The 27,219-nt window shown below is 40.5% G+C and overlaps 1 protein-coding gene across 1 annotated transcript; it reads left to right on the top strand.

Annotated features, from left to right (window-relative positions):
• Positions 1-24,067: 24,067 nt before the first annotated feature.
• On the top strand, positions 24,068-25,426 carry LOC128715363 (adhesive plaque matrix protein-like). The gene is made up of 2 exons (XM_053810246.1): positions 24,068-24,883; positions 24,947-25,426. The coding sequence occupies exons 1-2, from the start codon at positions 24,068-24,070 to the stop codon at positions 25,424-25,426; spliced, it is 1,296 nt and encodes a 431-aa protein (XP_053666221.1).
• The last annotated feature ends 1,793 nt before the right edge of the window (positions 25,427-27,219 follow it).

Here is a 27,219-nt window from a genome sequence, read left to right on the forward strand (position 1 = left end):
ACGTGTGATTTCGTGCGAGTAGCAGATTGTTGATAGGGCTCTCCAATGCCGATTACTGTAATAAAAATGGCTGTAGATCCTTGAACACTTTTGGACAAATGATCGGGTTATACTAAGCTGACAGAGAACTTATCATTTCCTCTGCTTTGCCTAGATTACATTGTTGATGAAGTCATTTTGTCTACCTCCTAAAACGTGTAATATACCCCCTTCAAATATGGTAAAATATTCACCTTTCCAATCATACAACAATCCACAAAACCGATAACATCTTCATTCTTATTGTATTGGCATAGTTTTCGAAGTTAAAATAGAATAGCGTAAAAGCGTCATCTCCGTCAATGGGTTGTTGGATGGAATAAATCGTCCGAATGAAAGTGCCGCCTTTCAGCCGAAAGTCAACGCGCAGCAGTTTGAGCGTGTTAAACGATTTTATTGATCCGTTTCTGCTGTGTGTGCTTCAATGACTGAGAGACACAACGAAAAAAAAAAGCCACGGAAAGGAAAATCAAAACCAGTCCCTAGACGCCGGCTCGTCGACACTTGTACGGATCCCAGCATTAAAACCTTTCGCCGTAGCAGCTTTGTAGCGCTCGCTCGTAACGTGCTCTAAAACAACGGGAGATCCTTTCGGAGTCTTTGTCGCCGTGGGAGCTTGGAAGATTGAAAAATCGACCCCTATCGTTGCCTATCCTTTCCACATTGCGATCTTCGACCCCCTTCCTTCGCATCTCTTTAAGAAATGAAAACAACAAACGCAGATCCAACAAAGCTCCCCTAAAGCTTTAAGCATTAATTACCTTTCAATGTGTAATATTTTAATATTTTTATGTCCGCTTGATGGTGTCCTCAACCCCCAGCCACGCATGCCTGCGCGTAGGGATTGCATTTCGATGGATTTTGATTACACATCGAACAGTTTTCGGCATCGGTTCGGCAACCGAAGTCAATCTGGAGCTCGTCTCGTGCAGTCAGAATATCTTCCAGCAACATTCTGCACAGGCCAAACTTTTGCTGCAAACGACAACTCACAGCTAAATCCCTTCGCTGCGTTGCTGGTTCCCTACGCCTTGCGGGCACCTTGCGCTGTCCATAATCTGTCCGAATGGACTTAATTACTGGCGTTTATTTGTCGTTTATGTAAATTTATGATTTGATCTCCCTGAAGGGGATGACGCGCCCGGTAAGCAAATAGGGCTTTGGCTCGTGGGTTTTTATGGCAAAACATGCACACCCAAAACATATCGTTTGACATAAACGTTGCAGTTGGATGTACCGCTTTTTTGTTGCCATTTCAACTGGAATTCTTACACTGTTATACGTCCGTATAACAGTTGAAGCAAGTTAAAACCCTTCCTGAAGCGATCCAGTGACCGACGAGGTCATAAATTTGGTTTAAACGAATTCGTGCCTGATTTACGGTCGGATTTTTCCCGAAGTTCCAGTCCAGTTTCGGCACCCGGGTGCCCTATATACGTGTATGTCGCCATCCTCTTTTCTTCGGTGATTAATACTTTTCGGCGACTTACAACGGTCGCACCTCTTGTGGGTACCAGGTGGAAAAGGTCGTTCCTTACTTCTTGTTCGATGTTTCGATTATCCGTGCTGTTAAGTATTATTTTCGCCAACATGCTCGTAAATCATACAACCATCCGTTGGTTTGGAGGATTGTGTGCCCCAAACGCCCCTTTACGGTCGACAATATTTATCATACGCAATGACACAAATCACACATTTATCTTCCCGCTAAGCCACCGCGAGACTTTGAGCCGCGGTGGTGATAAACGTATTGTTGTCCACGTGCGTGCACACCCAAAGAGAAAACTTTGAACTGAGGATTTTCTTCACGGAAGTTACCTCACGCACACAAAAAAGGGGTGAAAAGTACGGGTGGTATAAGAGTGAAAGGAGTGGGATGGTAAAGAATTCACACCTCCACGCTGTTGTTGAAATAAAAAAAAAAAACAAGAAATTGTTGCTCCTTCTTTATTGAATTAAATGTACCCCCGACGATTGAGTGCAAATAAGGGTAGTTGCATTTATTTATTTTTTTCTTCACGGTCAAGATCAAGCTTGTTGGTGTGGTATGGGGTCCGTTCACAAGCGAACTATGCTGGTTACGGGTCATAATTCATGCGGTGTGCCCACCCACTTGCACTAGACGAGAGTTCCCCCTAGAAGGAAAGAAAGCTCTTTCGTTCGCTTTGTCGGCCATTCGGTTCGACTTATCGGTGATTTCAATGAAAGGATATTTTCGTAATGGGAGGTAAAAGGATTATTTTCGAAAGAAATATTACGCCACAGTTCACTTTGCGTTGGTAATGGCGTATAAGTATTGCAATTAATTGTAATCCTTGCAATTTAATTCCAAAATACATTAAAGTTATTTGCACTGAAATTTCGCTTTTTATGAAGCTATAGACTTCGCTTGATTAACTTTACATAATTAAATATTTAATTGGCTTTTGAATATAGTAATTTGATTCCATTATCTTAGTTTGAAGACATACATCTTCACATAGATATATTTAAATTAAAAGCATCATAATTTGTATATGATGATCGTGCTTGTGTATTGTCGCATAAACACCTACCATGAAGGATATTAATCAGATGAACTTTTCTTTTTCTGTCTCATTGCTCAGTTCTTCGCATGGAATGGGTAAAAACCTTGGGTTTAAAAATTTAACATTTCGAAATTTTACCCGATTTCTTTTATTCGATTTCGATCCTCACCCGCTCGATAGACCGATCATATGACTAATGGGGTTTGTTAGTGTACCTTTTATATACCTTTACATAAAACGTTCTGCTTTCGAGGGTGTTTTGCTGCTCACCTAGCGCGTGAACAAACGATTTGCGAACTTAAAATTCCATCGAATTTCGTTAAAGCGGCCCTTCCAACGGAATGGGATAAATCGATCGATCGAAACTGACAATGTATCTAACTCAACCGCATCGTTGGTTCAATAAATTAACATTATGACACTTTTTCTGCTGGGATCTAATCCATGCTTTGCACGTTCCGTTTGCCATGAGGATTCAAATTCTTTCGCACTCCGGTAGGTTAACTTCGTATCCGCGCGTGTATGTGTGTGTGTGTGTTACTAAAACAAAATCTGGGGGTTTGCAACCCGATGACAACAGATGCGACCCAGGTGGGAATTTGATGTTCACCACAGGAGTTCATCGGTTGGGAAAGGTGCGCTCGCTTGCGCGACCACATCCTTAACTGCACGTCCTGTTTATGCTTTGTGAGTATCTGTATTTATCTCCAAGTACGTTTTATCTTTTGCTTCTTCAAATCCATTTATCTTTTTCGGAACGGTTCGCCGATCACTTGCTTTGATGATAGTAAAGCCTCCGATCGATCCAATGTTCGGTTTTTGGCAAGCACATTAAAAAACAAGGTGAAAAATAACGATTAATTTCTTTGCATTCGTATCATATGGATTTCACAACGATCAACCAGTTTTTTTTTCAAATAAAAATGCATCAACTCGATGATATTATTTTTGTTTACCAACACACAAACCGGTTCTCCAGATTCGAAAACAAGTGTAATTCACGTGCCTGTGTGAAGGAAGGCATTATGTCAAAAACTGATTCACGCTATCATAAGCGATTGGAAAGATACAAAATGTTTTTTATTTTATTTAATCAGGTTTTTTATAGATTTTTTTCTGTAATTAAAGTATTTTTTAATGTTAAATTGTAATGCGCAATGTTGCTAAAATTATAATTTTTGATATGAATGTTTTTGTTTGCAACCCAAATAATAAACATTCAGTAACCCAATGAGCAAAATTTAGGTACAAGACCTCATCAAATGATGAAATCAAATAAAAACGGCATCCCAATTTGCCGACGGTGATTTGATCTATGGCTAAATGACGTTCAATGTTTCCATCTTTTGTGCAATCCATACTACTGTAATACAGGGAACTTACCTTCATTATATACAGTTGACTGTTTTTCTGCTTATCAATATACTCCAGTACGCAGCTTTAGTTACATTTTTGATGAATGGTGTTTCACGAAAGTACTATCATTTCTTGTTTGATCGCACTCACAACAATTTAAACACAGCACAGTTACCTATTCTTACTAAGAGTTGTGTAGACTTTTGAATTATTTTCGGTATGTTTCCTTGTCTCATGTCATGTTTGGTTTTAAAAATGTAGTAGTAATACGGCACAACGATTCGTTTTATATATTTCTTATCAATATTACATTAACGAAAAATCACTCTTCACTACACAAGATTTCTTCACACCATACTTCATGGTGTATTTTTATTATTTCCTTGTATGATTGTGTTTGTTTATCTAGCTTGTATAATTATTTCCCTTTTGGTGCACTTTATTCATCTCATCTTCTTCAATCGATAATCTAAAATCGGCCGTTGGGTCCTTTCCGGAACCATAAATTCCAAAACCTTTGCACAAAAATTCCTGCAGTAGTGTGGTCGTGCTGCCGTTTCGCGCCCAACAACGATCCCGATCGTTCCGATTATCGATGGACACGCGAACCGAAAACAAAACGCCTCTCGCACGCCTCGGTTGCGCTTGAGAAATGTGTATACGCACGTCTAATCGTAACCGTTATTTGCCTGGGACTGGAATCTCGCGATTCTCGCGCTCTTTGACAGTTTTGTTTTCACATAGTGGCTACGCTGGTAAATAAGCAGCAATACAGCATGAAGGTGGGTAAAAGAGACCCAAACAAACAACCCCGCTGGAAGCTGGCCGATGGATGAAGTGGGATAAACGCAAATGCACGCTGCTCGAACCGTCTCCCAAGCAGTCTTTTTGCAGCCATTTCGGAATAAAACAGGACCGTTTTAGGACGTCCTAAATAGGTCCCGTTTATACTCCAAAGGAAGCAAATTGGACCTGTCGCGAAATTTGTCAGGGGGAGTGGCACAAAATTTTGGAAGCTTTTCGGTGCGATTGTGGTAGTGCAATAAAAAGCTGCAACTATTTTCCAGTTGGAAAATTTAAAAATTAATTTCTCTCCGGTTTATGCTCTCTATCTTCGCTCTATTCTATCTAGTGCCTTTCGCCTATCTGTGCTAGCGCTCGTTAGTACTGTTTTTTCTTGCACGTTTCGGCGCAGGTGGAAGTGCGTGTGGAGTGTAGAGGAGTGTGGCAGATGTTTTATTCCGTCGTGATCAGCTGTTGGGAGAACGAGTAGAGAACTTATGTTTACAATTTACCTCAAGTCGCCGTCGAATCGATGTTGCCACGGAATCCTAGTCAGAGGGTACACAACCGCGTCGAGTTTTGTTTTATGTAGTCAGTGCGTCGAGTGTTGTGTGTGTATGCAACTTTGGTGAAAATAAATTCCGGTCATTTGATCAAATGTGTCATGATGCGCAATAGGCTTTAACGCGCTAAGCAAAAAATAAGTATGATGCGCATTGAAGATGTAAATATTTCAATGATGCAATGATTTTAGAAGAATGTGTACAGTATGGATTGGATCAGTGTTTGAGAACAATCCCTTTGATTTGTTATTGTCCTACGGTTAAAGCAATGACAATCGAACATTCGTATTCCCTCTCATAAAATGTTGATACAATAGATAGTACTAGTAAACAGTAAAAACACAGTACAGTAAAAAAGTAAAAAAACAGGTTTTGAATGTCATCTTGCAGATAGGTACGCCAGTTGCATCATGGTATAAGGAAGTAAACTAATGATAATATTTGATGATGGATGTCGAATCATCATTCAGGAAGAAAGGCTACCGCGGGTTTAACATGGTTTCTTTCCATTTTACTCCGAATGATATTCGATGACCGATCTGGCTGGTACCAATTTGCGTACCGTGTTAGTCGTTATTGGTTGAGCCTGAAACAAGCGTGTGAAGATGTGAATACGTGCGCACGAAGATAACGGTACTCATGCGCAAAAGGTACAGTACCGCACAAAGAAGGTCAAGACGGATTATGGAGTTAGTTTTCGCAGATGTTAACAAATCGTATATCGAGAGTAAACTATTACTGCTAGTTTGTTCGGAGTCCTATTAGATAGCATAGCTGAGGAAAAAGCGTGTATGTTCGGTCTTACTAGAGCCAATGTTTTTTGTTGTTGTCATGAAGCCTTCAGGTGTATGGTGACATAGCATGTTCGTTTTCTTTCCTTTCATGAAATCATAACCGGAGGTGGTTGTGGGTGAGGGGCATAGACAGGAGCATGTTGGTGTACCTTTCATTGACACAGAAGGATGTAGTAGTTTTAAACATGTTGTTATATTTTGTGTACATAACTCGATGGATCTGTTCTGCATGGAATAAGATTCAGCTAAATAGTGATCCTATCAATCCATCGATAACGTCCAACCGATGAAAAATTGACTGATTTAAAAAGGACGACCTCACCGTACTGCTGGAAAGCGTAATGTTTACAAAAGCCTGTAGCTTTTCATGTAGCGCTACAAGTCTATGAACCATTTTTACGCCGTCTTGCTAGCAATGCAAAGTCCGATTAAAAAGTCAGTATCAGCCTATGGATAGTCTTTTGTCTTGGCGATCAACTGTCTCTACGTGTTGGATAGGTCGTGTTGGATAAATCATCCGTCAGAGGTTAGGGAGTAAAAAGTTATGCTCATTGCTTTTGAGCGCTGTTTGGAGGAATCTTTTTTCTCTGTAAAATGTTATCCTTTAACAGACCCAAACCTGCAGCTCAGTCATTGCTTGAGAGAGCTAACTATTTGCGCACATCCGATTGGCCTGAGCAGAACCTGACGCATAATAAAGTTTACAAACAAGATGAGTCCTTTAACTAGTGATGAGAAGTTAGAGGGCCGATCCAAGCTTGAAAAATCTGATCCAATCCTATAATATGGGATCAAATGATCAAATGATAATATGGGATCACTGTTGCTTGCGCGCGAATAGCGCTTTTGATCCCTAACGATCCGGGATCATCGTTGCATGGAAAAGGTGATGCCTTGTATGGGGATTGTGATCCCTAGCGATCCGGGATCATCGTTGCATGGAAATAGCGTGTAAATTTACACGATCCGATTCCAACTTTGGGATCATTTCCCATCACTACCTTCAACCTCCAGAAAGAACGGAGGGATCACTTTGATTTCGATTGTCATCTTTAGCTGTTGCTAACTGTTCTAACATAACTTCGATAGCATTTGCCTAACAAATTAGCTGATAACGTGAACAAAATCTTAATCTGAACACAATCTTAATCTGTGCTACAACAGAAGAAACAAGACTGAAATCAAACACATTTGGCTAGGACCTCGTGCGTTGCTCATCCTGTTGTTCGATCCTGTTGTAGCATTTACCGTTAAATTTGCACGGATTGCATATTTACAATCATCATGACAAACAAAACTAGTTCGTCACAACATACGACCAGACAAACAACAAACCAAAAAACAACAAATACGTGAATCTACAATAGATTTCAGTAACTATAATTGTACCAGTGGAATGACCGGTAAAGTACCAAACATCCTCTGGGATAGTGTTACGGATATTAGAATATGTAGAGAATCTCACTATGAGCGAAATACATGCGTGCATTGAGTGAACAAAACAGCTCTACAATGTTTCAAATGAGTTTTTTGCCATGAATCCCTCTGCGCAAAGTGAATTCACATTCAAAAAGTGAGGTTAAAAACGAAGCATTTTTGCAACAGTGGACTGTGTGTGTACGTTTGTTGACGTTTGTGTATGCCTGCAACGGACGCGACCGAGAACGAACGACTTCGAAGAAACGAACAGCAAGAGAAATTTCGCTCCGATTGAGAGAGCTTTCGAGGGGGGGCTCGATTCGACGAGAGTGCAAGCAGGAGCGAAGTAGCTGTTAGAGCGAGCACTTTCTGATTTTATATGGAGAAGGTCCAATTGCTCTCCTTGGGTCTGTTCCATGACGGTTGGCTCCGCCTTGTTTTCCTTCTGGTTGCATCATCCCCTGCAACGCTTTTCGTTCGTCCATGCGAGGGATTTTTCACCCCTGTACGGATTGCTGAATTTTTGTCGTCCTTTTACAACTTTTTTCCATTCACATACACATTTACGATTCTTACATCGATTTTTATTAGGTCAATTTTTTTTTCAAACATTCAACGGCTGGAATGCGCAGGAAGGAAAATAGTACAGCCTCGTTACATCAAAGACAAAGTCTATCGTTTGCTCATTCCGATTCCTGTCTTCCTGTTTTTTTTTTTATCGGTGATTCGGTCTGTTTCGCAGGATCAGTATATGCTCGGTACAAGCAATTAGCAAACACACAACGCAACGAACGACACGAGAAAATTAAAGGGGACCGCGAATGTGATTGCCGCTTTAACCGAGTTTAATGCTACAAACTGACTAAAAGCCTGTCGGTCTTAAAGAGATGAACGATTTATGTTTAACAAATGTTTGTATTTACTGCCGCCAATTGTATCCCTTTTACGGTAGGGTATTGTTGATTTCCGAATAATGTTGTTCAAATATTTGTTTATTACAACGAGGTTTAATCTTCGGACGATTGATGAAGGATACGAATTGATCATGAATATAAATATTAAATTAAAATGTTTGAGCTTCGTGGCTTCGTTTTATTAAAAAATACCGAAAAGAGAATTTCGTTGAGCGCGGTTTATGTTTCTTTTTTAAACGATATTTTTTTATAAGAGATTAACAGTGCTGCTCAAATTAGCGCCTTGTTGTCTTAGTTGTTAAATAAGAACCATTCATATGAACCTTCAGTGAAGGGTTATTCGTTATTCGAACCTATCAAACGATCTAAAGAGTTATAAATCGTCAAAGATTCAAGATTGCCGTCCAGATAATTGGCTTTTATATCCCTTTTCATAATTCTATCCGTTCGAATGCAATACTTATCAAAAAAAAGTTGCAGAAACCAATTTAAAGTTGGTAAATTTGAGTTTTTTTTAATGCTGAAACTATAAAAATCAAATGGGAAAACCAAGAAAGTTTAAAGAATCAAGATGCTTTCGAGATTATTGAGTTCTTGAACAAATTCATGATCTTTTAAAGATATTTTTGTTATTCGAAAAGCTAGAAGAGGTTTAAGAATCGAAACATGTTTCCAATTTAAATGAATCTTTCATTCACAGAGAAATCTTAAGAGTCTTTGAATAGGTTCAATGACTCATTCTGATTCATAAATTTGAATTAATTATATTTCAGATGTAATTTTGAGAGGAAACATACATAATCCTTAATTTTTTGTTGGCAAAAATAACTTCATTAAGGTATTATTAATAGAATGCTGATATATTGCCAACTACAAAACAATCGGTTTGTTTATGAACTTCTCTGCAATTGGTATTTCAAAGTTTTCTGAATCTGTTTTCACTTTTCTGTGCCATTCTTTCCAAATGACTATGCTCAACATATAAATTAGATCGTTATGCAGTTTCTTATTTATTATGTATCAATCTCAAAATTCCAATATACAATCGATTTCCAATCGATGTCGATTTCGGAATTTCGGAGTCCAATATTTACAAGATGCGTGATAACACTAATTTTTATCTAATAAATTTAATTTTTAAGGTTTACATGTTATTATGGTCACACATTACATATCTTTTAATACATGTTTCACTTTCACATGACATGACTGAGTTTGATGGTATTAATTGAATGTTATAGATTGAAAAAATGAAGTATAAAAAAAATAATTTGAAGCTTTCTTGCAAAGTTATATTTCTTATTTTTTTTAATTCATTCCATAAAACAATAAATGACGAACCCTCCAAAGCCATTAAGGTGTTGACGATTTCAGTTTGCACAATCGCCTGCTCCTACCATGCATGGCTTACTACAACTTCCACGTGTTTATCGATAAAGTGTCGCGTAAATCAACCGTACCTTCTTCCGATCCTGCCGCCACGCTCGTTTTCCGCAAACGGTGACAACCGACAGATGGCAATCGAGGTTCGGTTCGCTGTGAAAAACGCCATACAAACGAGCTTTCCCAAACATTTCAATTTTTCGTCCGTCCGTCGATCCGCGGTGGAGTGGTTGCTAGTGATGTTGTTGCTTCTATCCACTCATAAACTATCTCTCCCTCTCGAAGCTCTTGTGCCGGTGGTTGATGAAATTTTATTGTTCTAATAAACCGACCAAAGTGAAACCAAACGTAGGTTTCATTTCTTCAACCAATCCACTTATCCACGGCGCTTTATGCCAAGAATCTACGTAAGACAAAAGGGCTCGAAAGGAGACGAAAGCGAATCGTCAAGTTGGGGAAAAAAACTATTTCTCAATTAAGAAATTATTATCGAACGGGCAGACTATGCTGGACGCTTTTTTTTTCTTTTATCGTTACAGCAACGTTTCTTTCCACGTGTGGCATAGTTGTTTAGTTGAGTTTTTTCTCTCCCAGGCCTTGCATATTTAGTCATCACATTTTCCCATCGGTTGGTCGGTTTAATTTTTCATGCGAACGTGTGTTGGGCAGCGCACGCGGTCTCGTTGCTGATTACATTTTACGAGTCCTGTCAGTCATTCGGTCGTCCAGGGTCGCGCCAAACCGTGAGGAATGTAAGTTGTAAAAATCGAAAGAGGCCTTTTGCTTGGTCGCCGTTGGAATGGTGCCACGCGCGGTTTCGATCGCGTTCGTTGAATGCTACAGGGAAATCCGGAAAAGCTTTCGGTTTGGAAGTTTTTTGGTGACATTCATGGCGGATTGTTTTATGGCGAGTAACACAAAGACAAGATTGAACGGAAGATAAATAATGGATAGGAAAAACGATTGATTAGTTTGATAATGTTACAAATGAAAGGCGATTTTGCAACAAATATATACAATGAAACACAAGGTAAGCTGCTGAAGGATTGCTTTTAACAAAAAGTTCCCATTACATTTAACTTGACTCATTGGTGGCTGCCGATTTGTTAAAGTGCTCAAAAAACACTAAAATTAACTAAAATCATGCTTTAGCTTTTTTATTCATAAGGGTAAAAACTTTAAAGAACTAATAAAAAGTGGTGACTCTTAGAGTTGACTCTACGTCAACTAAAAATTGCAGTTAGTATTTTATTTTAGTAAAACCTAATGCATAATTTATTTATTCACAATATGTTTATACCATGAACGTAATAATCGCTCTTCAATTAGCAACATGGTTTGCCTCACTCAAATAAAATTAACATAAAGAATGCTTCATAAATTGAGGATAAACATAAATTGCCGATTTTCATGCACACTGTCATGGATTTTTCAAATCAACTCAGCTTATTAAAGGTTGTTAAGTAATATTTTAATTATAATATCATTATGGCGGTCGTTTCTGGTATATTCTTGTAAAGTAATAGTTTAAAGTCAAATAAATACTGTAAAGTCCTGTAAAGTTTGGGTTGGATATTGTTATGGCATAAAAGCATATTAAAGCATAGTGTTTTTTGTTATGTATAACAAAGGATGGAGGTTAGTTCACTATTAACTAATTCAATTGCGAGAGGTTTTACAAAATAATTTCGAAACATTTTGAAAAAATATCAATAGTTCTTATGCATTTCAGTCCAATATACAAACACTATCACCCAGTTTTTTAAGGATTACTATGAAACTTATCTACTAAAGCAAATTTACGAGTGTTCGACTTTTATCTGTTCAATTTATTGATATTCTCTTCTGTTTAGGATTGATTAGGGAAAATTATTGCGCTAGATGCATGTCAAAAAGCAGCAAAAACTTCTTAAACCAAGCTTCGCTAATACTGATGCTTGGTGATGAGTATCATTGCCTTCGACGAAAGTTATTTCCAGTACGATTGGATTCACCCAACCAATCATATTCACCCCCTATGGAGGGGGTTTTCTTTCTTTTTATCATCCCTTCGCTAGTTTATCATTCTTTACACGGGTACTTAAAGGCAACAAACGGTCGGCTACTCAGCTGCACAACGGGAGGTGGCGCTAGAGCACATTCTAAAATCCGTTCGAGCGAAAGAAGAAAAGTTCCCTAAGCTCCTAGAGTTAAAGATACTTTGGTGGATGGATCCTCAACTATCAACAAATAGATGAGCCCCTCTACTTCAAACTCTTCAAAATAAGGTTTTCTCCAGTGGCTCGCTTTGCTGGTAGAAAACGGCAAAAGATCCAGTGCGATCTCCAACAAACCATCCTGTCGATACACCGTCAGCGCAATTATCCTCCCCATTGAGCGTGAAAGAGTCAGCTAAAAACAGAGGTGAAAAGCTCTGCTGAACCCATATCACCGGGGGAGGTCAAACATCGATCCGATCCTTCACCGATACTCGCCAGCCTATAATCACCTCCAAAGGCATGCAGCGGAGGTTTTATTTATACTTTTTTTTGCGATGGATTCCATCCAGCGGGAGCCTGTGGTGCGTGTAAATAAATTTGTAATCGATTTGAGTCAGCAATTGTGCGGAAATTAATAGTCTTTCGGCTTCGATCGGAGCCCGGATCGGATTTGGTGGAGCTCAAACGTCAAACGGCGACGATTCAAACACGGCTTGGGTTTGTTTTCCTTTTTTTTTTTTGCTCTTCTCTTTCTAATCTCTGCCAGTGGTTTGTTCGATTTGCAGCAAAACCCTTCCATGCATCCAGGTGTGCCCGGTGAGGTCAGAATTGAATGCCATAAATCGCACACCATTGCCAATAGCAGGATGGATGGATGGAGCATTTCACCCAGATCGGTACCCAGTGCCGGGACCGAAACCTGTCAAATGATAATTTGCAATGTGCTAAAATTTATTTTATTATTAACACAAACCCGGCATGGGTGCGCGCGGCAAAGCGTGAACGCGCACATTCTGCAACCGAAAATAGCGCGTGAAGATTGCACCCAGCGGTGCAGTCCGCACATCGCAAGTTGCAGTTGCAGTTGCGGTGGCTTCCGTCCGACCGATGAGCGATCGGTAACGATGATTCGAAATCGGCGGGAGACTTTTGCACAACCACGGTCGATAGCGAAACCGAACTCCATCCCTGCTGATCCTGCGTTTCTTCTTGGTTACGGTTGTGCCACGAGCTGGTTTCCTTCTCCTCTGCGTCCATCCCACGTTAGTGGACACGATCGGTAATCGAATCGATTGGCTTCTGGATTGGATTCGGAAATCGTTTAAAAATGCACGTAGTCCGAGAGAAGTATCCGCGGGGGTAGTAGTATTTTTTTTATTCTAACTATCGCATCTGAAAAATGAATGCATATTTCACCACGTAACCCGCCTGAGCTGTCCGTAGACCTGTAACCTGAAACGAAATGGTTGCGGACGTTGAAAAAGGATCTCGGCGAATCGGTCACAGTTACGGCTGTTTTGCCTTGGGCCACTGCTTTGGACTGAGATGATTGCTTTACTCGTTGTGGAACAGTGCGAGCGCAGATTAATGTGTGAGGATGTATTATGAATGCTATGCTGCCCCCGTTCATGGTGGTTAATGGGAACTCATAGACAATAATTCTTGCACAGGTTAATGGTACCCACAGTCCATTAGGTGTTTAGGATTACCTTTTCGAGCATAGTTATAAAGTTAAACAAGTTATTATAAGTTGCGTAGAAAATGTTTGCTACAATTTTTTTTAATGAAATGTTTATAGCTTTATAAAGACAGCAATTGAATGAAACAAACTTAACTTGAATTTTATTGTTAGTAAAAGTTCTGCAAAATTGTACCACCACTCTTTTAAACTGTCATACACCAACTGACCAGAACCTTAGCAAAGATTACTCAAAATATAGATGTTATCATTGGTTTCATTTTATCCGGATTTTGATGATCAACTTCAAATTTACAAACTTCAAAAGCAAGGAAAAGATTATCGTCTTTTAAGGTTTATCTATATATTGATCAATATACTTCTGTTCTGTAAGTTCTACAGGCCACTTCAGAGGGCTTCTGGTTACTTTAAAAGTTGTCGGTTTCAACCCATCTTCTCTTTACATTGGTGATTTTTGTACTTGACGGACGAGATCAGGTCAGTACAAAAGATCACATACTGTTTCACGTGATACTTCCTGATGAAACTTACAACCTTCCGGAACACATACCGCAAGTCCTGAACACACACAGACTGACTGACATCCAGAGATGCTATTCATTTTATCCGTCCAATAACTTAAAATATTCCTTTTCGAAGATCATTGCCATCCGCTGTAAAATAGGTCAATAACGTCCTTCTGAGTGATCATTCCGAGCGATTACATGCAGCTCAGATGTGATTGGCTTTAATTGTTACTTTTGCATAGCAATATCGATGTTATCCAGATTTCTCTTCACTGCTTAGCCATTCACAGCTACAACTTCCCATTGGAACGGTGAGGTCACTTTGCCCTCGATCTTCACCTTTAGTCTCTGCTGCACTTTACGGTCATATATGTTGTTGTGTGGCTGGAATTAGATTTCTGTTCGACACTCTGTCGTTTCTCAATAAGAAAGAGGATATAATTAAAGTTATATTGACTATTTCCGGTGAATATATGGTGCCTCGCCATATGAAACTTCTCGGCTCCGTTGTGGAGCCTGCAGTACATTTGGTTTAGTTGTTTGATCCTTTTGGGATCTTCTGTTACAAATTACTTTCTAATGTTGTAAACTATTGTCTCCACTATAGAATAAATACCAAAGATGAAGCATAACTAGATTGCGAACCAAAATATCATGATGATCGATGATGTACATATTTTACCTTCTTATCGATCTACTCAAACTCCACATGCTGACATTATTGATTTGGGAAAATGTCTACTATTTATCACGCCACTTTATGAAAGCTCTATTCGTCTCAGGCTGCTCGATTTCATCGCTCGCTTTTATTTAGTACCATACCCCGAAAAAACACCTCCTATCAAGATGAAGGCGATTGTCTTAATCAAGCCCAGCGGTTTCAAGGAGGGCAAGCTTTACGCACCACATCCTGCCATCATTCACCTGTTGCTTTACGCGTAGTGGGTATGTGTGTATGCGTTTATGGTGCGCTGGCATGCGGAAAATTAAACAAACTGCCTACTCCAACCTATCAATAAAGGGAAGGCCCTCGCCAAACACACACGCCCATTAAACACTGCCGACCATTATCAACCGTTTCACAGCCGACCGCAAAAGGCAGGAGAGGAGCAAAATTTTCCCCGTCCCGAACAGCAACATCATAAATGTTGGTTGAACGCACATTTCGTTTCAATAAATTTTTTCCCTATCGATGTCGGGGTCAATCAATCGCACATGCCTTTGTTGGTCCGAGTGGCACCTGTTGAAAAGCAGGCACCTAGAGTGATCTCGAACGAGACGAGGAAGATAGCAAACGGCTAGCATAAAACCTGACTAATTTTTAACTTCGATCAAACTTTATATCTCTATGAGAGTGTAGGCTTTTTATTTTATATCCCAGTGTCTAAGCTTCGAGACAAAGTCCAATGTGTTGGAAAATTGTTCCCATGGCTGGGAATACTCTCCGACAGCGTCTTATTGGACTGTCGTACATCTTTTGGAACAGTGTAGTTCTAGTCCAGTAGTAAAAATGGCAATAAACAGCAATTAGACAGCACGCACACGGCGATCATAATCCGCACTCGGTTGATGATCACAGCAATGCTCGATTAGAAATGTGCCTCAAACGATAACATTCCAGACACTTGCTACCAAACTCTCGGGCTAGAAACTTCTACGGATGTGCCCAATAATCACATCCCCGCCCCAAGCGCCAACCATAAAATGCAACTCTTTACGGTGGGAAAACACAACGTGACATCGCCCCGGTGGACAATTGTTCTAATCCCGTACGCTAATTGACACTACTGAGCTTCTCACTGGGCAGTGTTTTCCATTATGATCTAGATCTAGAGCGATCGTTCCCCTTGTTTTTCCTCTTGTTTTTATTGTATCCCCTCAGAGAAGATGATTTTTCTTCTCGAATCAATAAATCTTAAAAAATCGTTACCTTCACGGCGGGAGACCACAATGATCGCGGTTCGTCGGTATGCCACTCGTTTGAATCTTTCGTTCTGTATGGCCTTCTGGCGAATCATGAGCTACCATCATGCCCAACCGACGATCCACGCCAGCACACTGATAGCGGAAAGGGACAACAGGTCGTGATCGTGATTTTCGTGCGACGATCGTGAAAACTGATGCGGCATCTCGTAACACGTTCGGCAGGTCGCTTTTACCCAGAGCCATTATGGGCCCTGCGTCTAGGCAATGGGAAAGTCGATGAGAAATGAGCTCGGCAATCGGTCGGACCTATTTGTACTGCTCAGACACCATTAACATATTAATTTATCAAATTAATTACCATCGTAAACTGGCGCGAGAAATCTGTAGAACCACCGCCGGGTCTTTGCGCCCGTTCCTACCGGTTCCTTCCTCGCGGGTCGGTGTTGTGGGGTTAAAAAAGAAATAGTTGGAAAAAGCAAAGAAAAAACATGGCAACACACCTACGGGATACGGGTAAGGATCGATGATACCCCGATGTTGTGGCTTGTTGGTGAGTAATTTGTTCACAACCGGAGCGCCCTCTTGTGGTACGGTGTATTTTTTGGTTTTCTTTTTCCAATCCGATCTCCTGCCGGGCTTCTGGCCCATGTAGTCTTGGTACACATGGACGTGTGTGTTGCTGAATTTTGGGAAACTATTTGTCAATTCTTCAGCCTAGAAATCGCCATTGTAATGGACGTCTGGGTAGAGCAGTGCCCGCTGGAGGATGAAATTAAAAATAGGGAATTTTCATGGATTAACGAAACAACCGTGAGGCGTAGCGGAGACACCGGGTCCGATGGAAACAGTTTCATATTTCTTCCCCCCGGTGTGTTTGTTTGGTTTGGTATGGGGAGGTTAGGAAATCGCACCTAGTTTAGCGCACCACAAGTGGTCCACGCGAGTATGTGCGCACGGGGATGGCACAAGCATATAACGCAGACACGCACTGCGCCACGTCTAGGCATCACTTATCATCCATTCGATATGGCGCTCACGGACTGGCGTTCGAGCGGAGTTGGCATCCGTCGGGTCGTGGCATAACGAGAAGTTCAACCAGCTCGATTTAACCTTTAAGTATTGATGGCTTTATCCGTGCTTGGTTGATTTGTCCCCACTCGAACAGGGAACTTCGTTTGATTAAAGTTCGTTGTACTTTCTATTTTTGTGGTCGCTGGTTTTGTTATTTTTCCAAGTCCTTTTATCATCTTTATGGATTTGGTTTATTTTTTTGCTCAGTTCTTTGTCTTTAGCTACTTTTACACACTTATCTTCACTTATTATTGTTATTATAACGATGTTATATTAATTTATTTTCGTTCCCTTTCATTATAACTTTACTTAAATCGCTCCACTTATCAGTGAGCCTTATCTTTTAAAAATAAGTTTAAAGTTTTTTACAAAAACAAACAATTAAAATAAATTTATTTTTATTATTTTTATTTATTACATGATGACGGCGTTTGCCGTATTATCAAAATTTATTTTTGGTTTATGTAAAAACAATTTAAACATGCTGCATATTCAAAAAAAACTGCACAACATTTATTGAACCAAAAAAAATGTTAAAAAACAGCTCGTACGAACGCACTTGCTTATCGCCTCCAACCAACCGGCAAAACGAGTGTAAATAATAACAAATCCCCCTGCTAAACCTCCGAAAATAACTGCGCTAAGTAAATGTTGCCGTCCTGGCGGTTCCGGGCGGTCAGCCCGAAGATGATGACGACCATTGCGCGGCACATTCCGCACCGTCATGACTCACAGTCGGGCAACGGGCGGGCAAATGTTGTTACAATTGGACAATGGCAGTTCCCTGCTTTTGGAATTTATGTTGCCGCGCGAGTAGGCCGCCCCACTAGACGGTTGAGAGTTGGTGGATACGGGATCTTCGGGATAAGAGGGTGTTGCGTTTGGGTTTTTTTGTGTGTGTGGTGCTGTGGATTTTTGGGCTTTTTTTGTGAGAAGCTCACGATCAAAAGACTTCAACGCACGACCGCACGGGGCAAGGAAGTGATGATACCAATTTTTTTCCGCCCTTGGTCAACTATTTATCGATACAATTATTCGTATTCGGAGCTTAGCTGCGCGACTGAAAGGTGTCAAAAGAAAACTTTCCGCAGCAAGGGTCCATAGCTGTCACCTTTGTACGTCGGGGCTGGTTCAGCAGGTCAGCCGCAGCAAAAACATACACAATGACATTTTCGTTCGAGTGGAGTGGCTTCTTTTTCGGTGTCTTTCTACTTCTCGTTTTTTCGTAGTCGAACAATTCCCTTGCAGGCTTTTCAGCGGGCACTTCAATAAACGGGTAAACCCCCACTCGAGGCTGGCCGGTGCGCTTGAGTACCGGCATATCTAACAGCACCGGTAGTGGAGGATGTTTTCGTTCAATTTTTCTAATGAAAATATTGACACAAACTTTGTGCTCAAGCATCCGGGCGAAGGAATCGGAAGAATTTTTGTTTTACATTCAGTTTTCTTTATCGTTTTTCCTTTGTGGCTCTTTCATCTTGGTGGGGTTTTTGTTAATTCCGTGGGAAGAAAGCGTATTCATGTTCATGGTATTCATGTTCGGTTGCAACTGCAACCGAATTTGCGCGATGAACGATTGCTAAGCGGGTGATGACAGTTTGGTGTCGATCATCTACGATTAGCAGAAGGATAACAAAATGAAACGTTAACTCTTCTACTGTGTTTCTTCTTGTTATTTTACACAACCACCCGTGACATCCTGGCTTAAAACCTGACCGTTCACAGTCCAGCGTTTGCTCGCGGATGGAAATATATTTTTTAATTATATTCACAACATCGTGCGACACTAGCGGACCTGTGCCGGAGATTAATCATTTGTCAAATTAAAAATAACAATCCAATCCAAACGGCACAATGATGAGGGTTTTGGTGAAGGAAGGATGAAAAAATCGCCCAGCACCAGCTTGTTACGGACTTGGTCGACACGGCGCACGCACATAACGTCGTGCGATTTGCGTGAGCCAAGAATGAGGTTATGAAAAATTGCCAGAATTTGCATAAACTTGTTCAACTACTGTTGACACCTGAGATGGTTGGTTGAGCTTCGCTTCAACCAGCAGGCAGAGAGACATCGCATGTTCGGAGTGTTTTGTTTCACCCTCGCGCGCCCTTCTTTCAACCGTTCATCTTTCCATCCTCGAACAAGCGCCTCCGAACAACACAAGAGGACACATTTTGATTTAAGCGCATAAAAAGCCAACATCATTTTTCTGCAGCGTTTCGAAACGATCACTTTAAATCACCGGTACACGCGACAACTACAGCGACCGGCGAACGCAGCTTAAGTTACGCTACGGAAAGCGCAACATCACACCCGAACTGGGGTGAAATTATGTTATATTGCGCTCCGCTGCGGTCAATGCGCGCAAGCCCAATAAATCACTCGTGGTGGGTTTTGGTTTGGTGAATTCTTATTTGCATGCTGTTAGGTATTTTTGGGGACAGTTGCGATTGGCTGTGAAAAAATGTTTAACATCTTCGCACATCCATCTTGCTACCGGTTGTGGGTAGCTTTTGCTTTGCTGGAGGAATGTGAGCGATTGACAGAATTTAGCGCAAAGCAAAATGTTTTTTTTTATAATTTAGATTTAAAATTTGCACATTAAAGTACAAAAATCACTAAAGAGACATAGAGTTTTTTTTTCACTTTAAAATTACACCGATGAATTTACGACCACTTGCTGCCTTGTATGATTAATCGTCGTAAGATCAATCATCACCTCATCGGCTCTTGTTACACCCATAGCATGAGTAAACAATTTAATTCAAAACCTCCCCATCCTGGAAGCTGAAAACCAACCCCACGAGGGTCATAAACATTCTTAGAGACATACATTATCATTTGAAGCTAGCGTGCACCCGCTCTCCGCCTGCACACCACGGCAGGGTTGACCCGATCAAATAGATTCGTCATAGCTGGTAAAAAAATATATTGTCGGACTGGTTCTTCATCGAAAGGATTCCCTTATGTGACTTCAAACCGAACCGAACTTCCCTGGGTAGAACGGCACTAGAAACACGGCACAACAATTTAATGCAAAGCAAACCGATCAAAACCGATCGCTCGCACCGCGGACAGGATGCGTACGGTACCAAAATAAAAATCATATTTTTTCCATTTTTATTGCTCATGACACAAGCAAGCAGCACGTCTTCACCGAGACCCATAAAAGGCATACGGCATGCTGATATTTGTCATTGATTTTGTACCATCAGTGCCGGCCGGCCGGCAGGAGTTGCCCAGTTTGGAGCAAAAATAGACGCTGGACCTCCATCGATGGTGCGGCACGTGCAATTTGGCTTCATGCGGTGTTAGCGTTCTGCTTGTGGTACCTTGTATGGTGGTGCGACTGACCAGGTAAAGGTGCACGGGCGTGGATCGATTACACCTGGCGGAGGATGCTGATGATGTGCATCTATTTCCTGCAGATTGCAACTTGTTCCACCTTTCGTGGAGGTCTATTAGATCTCAGATAACAAAGTGTGATGTTTATGACGACTCTGTCTTACGGTCTCCGGTCTTAAACGATGTATCAGAATACACATCACAAAACTAGGACTAATAGGGTACAATCTAATATTTTATTTATTATTTAAACCTCAATTGAAGTGGTTGTAGTTATTAAGAGAAGTAATGTCGTTTTATGAGTTCAATAGCCGAATTTATTAATTTTGCTATTAAGTTAAACTATAGTATGAATTAATCATATGACAAAATCTGTACAATAAAATAATAATCTCCCAATATTCCAATCCAAGGTAGGTTGAGTTGCTCCCTGAGCTTAGGGGGGGGTTTCAAAATGAGCGTTTAGCGTACCTGTTCAGTTACCCTTTTAATTTTCTTATTTCTTATTATTTTCTATTAACATTCTTATTTTTACAAACATGCATGTTTTATTGTGAAGGAAACAGCTCTTAATATAAGATACATAGCTGATCCCATCAAATTCATAATCTAAGAGACTCGTAATTAAGCTGAAGTTTACTTAAATTGAGTGACTTTGAAAATTCTCAAATATTTAGCAAAAAAACTCGCCTATTCCTTCCTAGATTTGAGATCTCGACGGTAGAACACGTTATTCTCGTTAGAAATCTCGTTCGCGCGGAAATTCTCGTTAACATTTGAGCGTTATTGTGAGTGTTTGTATTCTGTTTTCCCTGGATGTGTGAATAGATTGAACAATTGAAATTAATTAATGGTTTTCGTACTTATTTTTTATTTGTTTATTTATTGTAAGTGACTTTGTAAGTGACGTGTTTATTATATTATTTTTAAAATATTCCTAGTTTCAACGAATTTTATCTCCATTTTGCTGTTTTAATTACAGTTTTAATATCATCAGAACCCCTTCGGGCATGCATGACACTCAATTTTACAATCAAACTTCCGTGCTCTGTGAAAGTGACGTTCCATCTAGCTTTCCTCACGACGTTTGATAACCCCATGGAAGGCGCATCCCCTAGCGGCGCTCGGAAGAGTATAATCACAGGAAATTATTAGTTTTTCCTTTTTCGGTAAGTATAACTACCATACCAAGTTTCGCTAGTTTCAGTAGCCCTGCACTCGAAACCAACACTACTCGGCTACGTGCCATCTGCTTTGTTGACCGTGAGTGGTTTTTTGAGCCGTTAATTTTCTTCATCGATGGTCGAAGAAAAAGTTCACCTGACCGTTTGTTCTAGTTTTGAATGCCTGACAGTCGGAAAAACGAGAAACACTTCCGCTGACCGATATATGATTTGCATACCATTTTAAAGCTGCCAATGTCAGCCGCCAAGTCTGTCGATGACAAACGCCGTACGTGACCGAACTTTTGCCACCCGTTTTCCAACGATCATGAGGTGGGGCCCCAAGTGTTCGCAAACTTTTTTTTGTACAAATTCGGCCGACACCGTTCACGTGCACGGGTACGTACTGGTGGAAAAGCGTTCGAGTGCCGTACGCAGTTACGCGCGAAAAAGTGTGCCCACTTGGGGCGTCGTCGTCGTCTTCAGGTGCCCTTTGCTTACTGCATTTAAATAATAAACGTTTCTGGTAAACGTAAACGATCCACCCGAAGCCTGAAGGCGAGAAGAATTGCACAAGGGGCTGGTGGGAAAGGCAAGCAGACACGTCTCTGGTAGAAATAATAGTAGCTAGTGTTCCCGTACGATGGCGGATCGCTTACGAAAGAAGTTATATGTTTGGTTTTGTTTTGGTCATGTTTTCAACATATTTGCACTTGAACTATGGTTATGCAACGTGCATATGGGTTGTTCGGTGAAGATAGTGTAAGTGTAGCTTATTTTAACGCCCATAACACTCACAACGCAAATTCTTTAAACTATATCAAGTTTAGATAAATCGTGGACTTGAGTTTGGGAAACCTGAAACATTGAGACTGGTCCAGTACAATTTATTATAGAATGTGATACATTGTTAAGTTGCAGCGCCTAATTCTTCAAAAACAAAAGTTATGTAACAATGTAAAAGACTTTTTTCTTTGTGTAACATTCTTTCCTATCTTTGCTTATGTGAGTTATGTCATAACAATACAATCTGAGAGTACACTAGAACCGTTACAAATCCACTGACATTCTCTTCTTCTTCTTCTACGTCTTCTTTATCTGCACAACATCAAAATCAAGAGGTCTGGCCTGCCTGAGCATGTCATTTCTGGCTTTTTTTTTACTTTATTCGAGGATTTGGTCCGGATGGGATTTTGGACCGGTCCTGTCGTGTGAAAGCTGACGCCGTTATCAATACATCACCGTGCCGCCCCAACTCACTGACATTGCCTGTTCGTTTTTGCTAACGCATTTTAACTGGAGTTTTATGGTTTGTGTTATATTTTCATTCATTTCTTTTGGGTCATATTTTATTTTACTGTTCACCATACTAACATACTGAACTAGATTGTTTTTAAGCAATTTTGTACTTTCTATCAAAGCTTCTTTAATATAAAAACCTTACCAGAAATGCTTCCAGAAAAGCGTTGGAATGATTACCTTTATATCTGCGATGTCCAATTTTACTACGGTCACGTTCCTACACGTTGTACCGTGAGGTAAGAAATTTGTGGTTTTTTTGTAGGTTTTGTGATTATTTTTTATGACACATGTCTATCATACATCGACCGAGTAAACCCGGGATAAGGTGCTCTTTCACTGTTCGGAGAAGGAAATGTCTCCAAACCTATGCGAATTGTACCATTTGATACGGTCTGACCGTTCTTCACGAATAAAAAAAAAATGTCTATTTTACATTACTTTCGTATTTCAGTGTTGTTATTCAACTTAATAATTATTAATTTTCTCCATATTCGAATACTTTTGTTTTTGATACTTTTTTGTTGGTTTTTGATACTTAGATACGTTTGTCCGTGCAATTAGACACTATTATTTATTACATTTTCTATTATCGCGTTACACCATGTGACAACTCGTTCGTGTCAAATTTTCATTAAGTATTGCATATCTTATGCACGTTCTTTCGTGCACTTCGAAGGTGTTTGAGTCATTCACTGTCATATCTAATGTAACCTAACACTCATTGTTCAAATGCGCCTATATTAAATGCTAAACATCCCTGCAAGGTAACTTTTATTTTATAACCCATCTTCAATTTGTTTTGGATGCAACACTGCTTAACGTTTTCTTTGCCAAAAACAATACATAGCCATAACAGAATTACGTTATGTTCTACGTTCTTATACTGGAAAATGGCCCAAATGTACCGCAAAACATCACATTTTTTTCCTTTCGTTATCAGTGAAAGTAGTCGCCGGTGTAACATCAACCAGGTGAACCTTCTATTATTCTTTTTTTGAAGGTACGTGCGCGTCACTTCGGTAGCGTAATGCGTCGCAACCACCCGATCGCTGCGGTTGCAGGGCAACACGTTACAATTTACGTGTGCACTATATAAACCATGATCGGTCAGTGCAATAGTCATACTCAACATTCAACTTTCATCCGCTCAACAACGAGCTTGAAAGAGCAGTTACTGAGGAGGTGACTACTAGCGTACATTCCATTATCTGCAAATCAATTAAAATTGTCTGTTTTTCATTTATACGTTTGGTAGTTTTCTTTCGACAACTCTGTATCGGTTCCACATAGCTGAAGATGAAGTTAGCAGCAGTGTTTACCACGACGTTATTCGTCATTTTGCTTCGGTTTGCCAACTGCGCCTACGAACCGATGTATGGTGCAAATGCAAGTACACCACCACCAACGAACAGCTATGCAAGCAAACGTGTAGGAATTCATCCGACAACTACCTATTGCCCGCATCACTACGGAAGTGACGAAAGCAGCGAAGAACATATGACCGCCGTCGATCATTATGTACCGAAGCAGCCGTGCAAGAATGATCACTGTCCGGACAAATTGCTACCACTGTCGATCTGCGTGCAACTACCATCGGATGCACCGAAGAAACTGTCCAAGAATTTGCTGCATCAAATTGTGCGCTCACTTATGGTGGACCCATCGAAGCATCATCCGCTGCCCAGGACACCGTACGAACCGCACAGAAAACCCTGCGAATATCCGAAGAAGCCGTGCGCGTGTACCGCGAAACCGTACGTTCCGCCGAAGGAACCTTGCGACAAGCCGAAAGAGTCTTACGAACCACCATTCAAGGTGTACGAGCCTACCCCGAAGCCTTACGTCGTAGAGAAAGAGTCTTACGAGCACCCGAAAAAGCCCTACACGCCTCATGTCCCATGCAAACCTACCTATGCTCCAGAGCCGCCGAAAAAGCCCTATACGCCGCATGTCCCTTGCAAACCAACCTATGCTCCAGAGAAGGAATCCTACGAGCCACCGAAAAAGCCCTACACTCCGCACAAACCTGCTTGCAGAGTATCGGCTGAAGTGTACGATCCTCCAAAGAAGACATACACGCCACATAAACCCACCTACGGTGCATCGGCTGAAGTTTACGACCCGAAGAAGAAGCCCTGTACGTCACATAAACCAACTTACAGAGCATCTGCTGAGGTGTACGATCCACCAAAGAAGACCTACACGCAACAGGCACCACCCAAACCAAAATACGGAGCCTCGGCTGAAAAGTACGAAGCACCCAAGAATTCCTACGCCTCTCCAAAGGAAGTATACTCCCCGCCGAAGGAGTCCTACGCGCGTGTACACTACGGTCCGCCTAAGGAGACGTATGCGACGACGGAAAAACCCTGCTACAAACCCACCACTCCAGTACCGTACACCACTGCCCGCCCGAAGCCCTGTGCCACGCATCCCACTTCGTACACCTATCCTACCCAACATCCAACGGTGACCTATGCTCCGTACACCGTACCACCGCGCTATCCTTCGTTGACGTACAACACCCAGGCCTACCCGAAGCCAGCGTACGCTCCGGCAAGCTACGAATCTAAAGCACCTGCGCCTACCTATCCGAAACCACAGAAAAAGCCTTGTCCCTGCACTGATCGGCCTCGCCATGGATACAACTATTAGGTTCAGACGGTAACGAACGAGTCACTGCCATCCTTAGCATGGGGAACTAAGTTTTGTAGTAATGTGATCAAGCTTATTTATTTTAGGTGTTTTAATAAATTTACAGAATGGTTCTTTTAAAAAATGAAAACTCTCTTGTTTATGTTTCTTATGTTCAAACTGATAATGTGGGTAAAAGATGTATAAATTTCAACATTGTTAAATTGGTTTCGTTAATTTTCGTCCATTTCTCCATTTCTTTAACTAGACAAAAAAAAATCCCTAGTTGCACTGTTTACAATTGCGATTATTTCACAAGGCACGTTACATGCGATTGCGTAAAAACGAGTCTAAACCTGGAAAAAATGAAAGTTTTTAAATGGGCAAGGTTAAATGTTATCAGCGACAAATGAATTTTTCCACTGACCGGCGTCGACATATGACGCCGTACACGTGTGGAATGTGTACATAAACTTATTTAGTAACTGTTTGTAGTGCTTGTGGTTTTCCATTTTATTTATGCAGCAATCTCTCTTCATTATGAACTCCATATTGAATTTCACTGCAGATATCTTACCTTTATCGCAATGGTTAAGTCTTGTACAATATACTTGTTATGTTGTACTCTGAAAATGAAGATCTTTAATACTAATTTATTAAAAAATAACGAACCGCTTTAACAGCTACAGACATATGCAGGAAGGTAATAATTTTCATAATCCTATAAGACTCCGAATGCAGATTTGCTATAGCTATTCTATTTTGGATTTTTTTTGCAATAATCGCGCTTAAACACAGAACTGATTAAAAACACACTAATATGCTAGTGTGCACTAAATAATGCTAGTTAATCTTTTAGCATTCCTTTTATATTAATCCCATTGATTGTCTCCTGGTTTACTGAGTTAGTTTTTTTGAAAGAGTGTTCTCCCGGTAATTGCTACTACTAATTGCTTGACTCATTTATCAATCGATCAACACACGAACGCCAAATCGATGAAATTTATCCAGTTAACGCATTTTAATCGACAGTTGAATAATATGATGTAATATATAATAGAATATAACAACAATTGCTCTGAAGTATTTACACTCCAAACTTTAAACTGATTGATTAAAGCTAGTGACTTCGTGGACTCCTGAACCGTGTCAATATTACAAACTAACGAGCTAGACTAAATCAAACATAACCACAAATTCAAGCGAAACTCTAATATACGGATTTTTTTTTCAAATAGTTCTTTGAAGTTGCTCTACTATATATACGCCGCATCTTAATGCCCAATACCCACCAAGTAATACCCAAAATTAGTTAATCCCCTTCAGTATCCATACAAAGCGTCCCATGGATATTTCTTGAACAGAATGCTCCATATCTCGATCAGCAAAATTGTCTACCAGAGAAGCATTAAAACTGACCAACTCTTGTTGGTGGACTAAATATTGCCTAATGTTACACAAGCTATAAGACAATCCAAATCAAAGGAAATTTGAAATACGTTAAGCTCATCATCATTAGAAAATACTCCTCGAAATTTGAATATTGTCACCTCATAACTCACCAATCAATCATGTAAACACTCATTTTCCCCGTAAAGCTGCGCAGCTTCAGAAATAATTTATTTCGTAACAAAATGCCTAACCTACTCCCTCTTATCGCTTACTTTACGACCAATGTAACAAAAAAACGTGTTTCGTGCTTCCACAGCTCAGCAGTCCCAGGTCACTGTATTTACACTTTCTTCTCGGTCTGCAGTTCGACTCCTCTCCGTGTTTTAGTTGAAGGATCTCGGAGCATTGCTAGAGTCCAACGT

This window comes from Anopheles marshallii, chromosome 3 (assembly GCF_943734725.1).
Source record: "Anopheles marshallii chromosome 3, idAnoMarsDA_429_01, whole genome shotgun sequence".
NCBI classification, from domain to species: Eukaryota; Metazoa; Arthropoda; class Insecta; order Diptera; family Culicidae; genus Anopheles; species Anopheles marshallii.

What these genes read in the sequence shown, in the direction of transcription:
- LOC128715363 (XM_053810246.1), top strand. Translation starts at nt 24,068, where the DNA reads ATGAAGTTAGCAGCAGTGTTTACCACGACGTTATTCGTCATTTTGCTT. An exon ending in CCTACGGTGCATCGGCTGAA is followed by an intron (nt 24,884 to 24,946) that starts GTTTACGACCCG and finishes GCATCTGCTGAG; the next exon opens with GTGTACGATCCACCAAAGAA.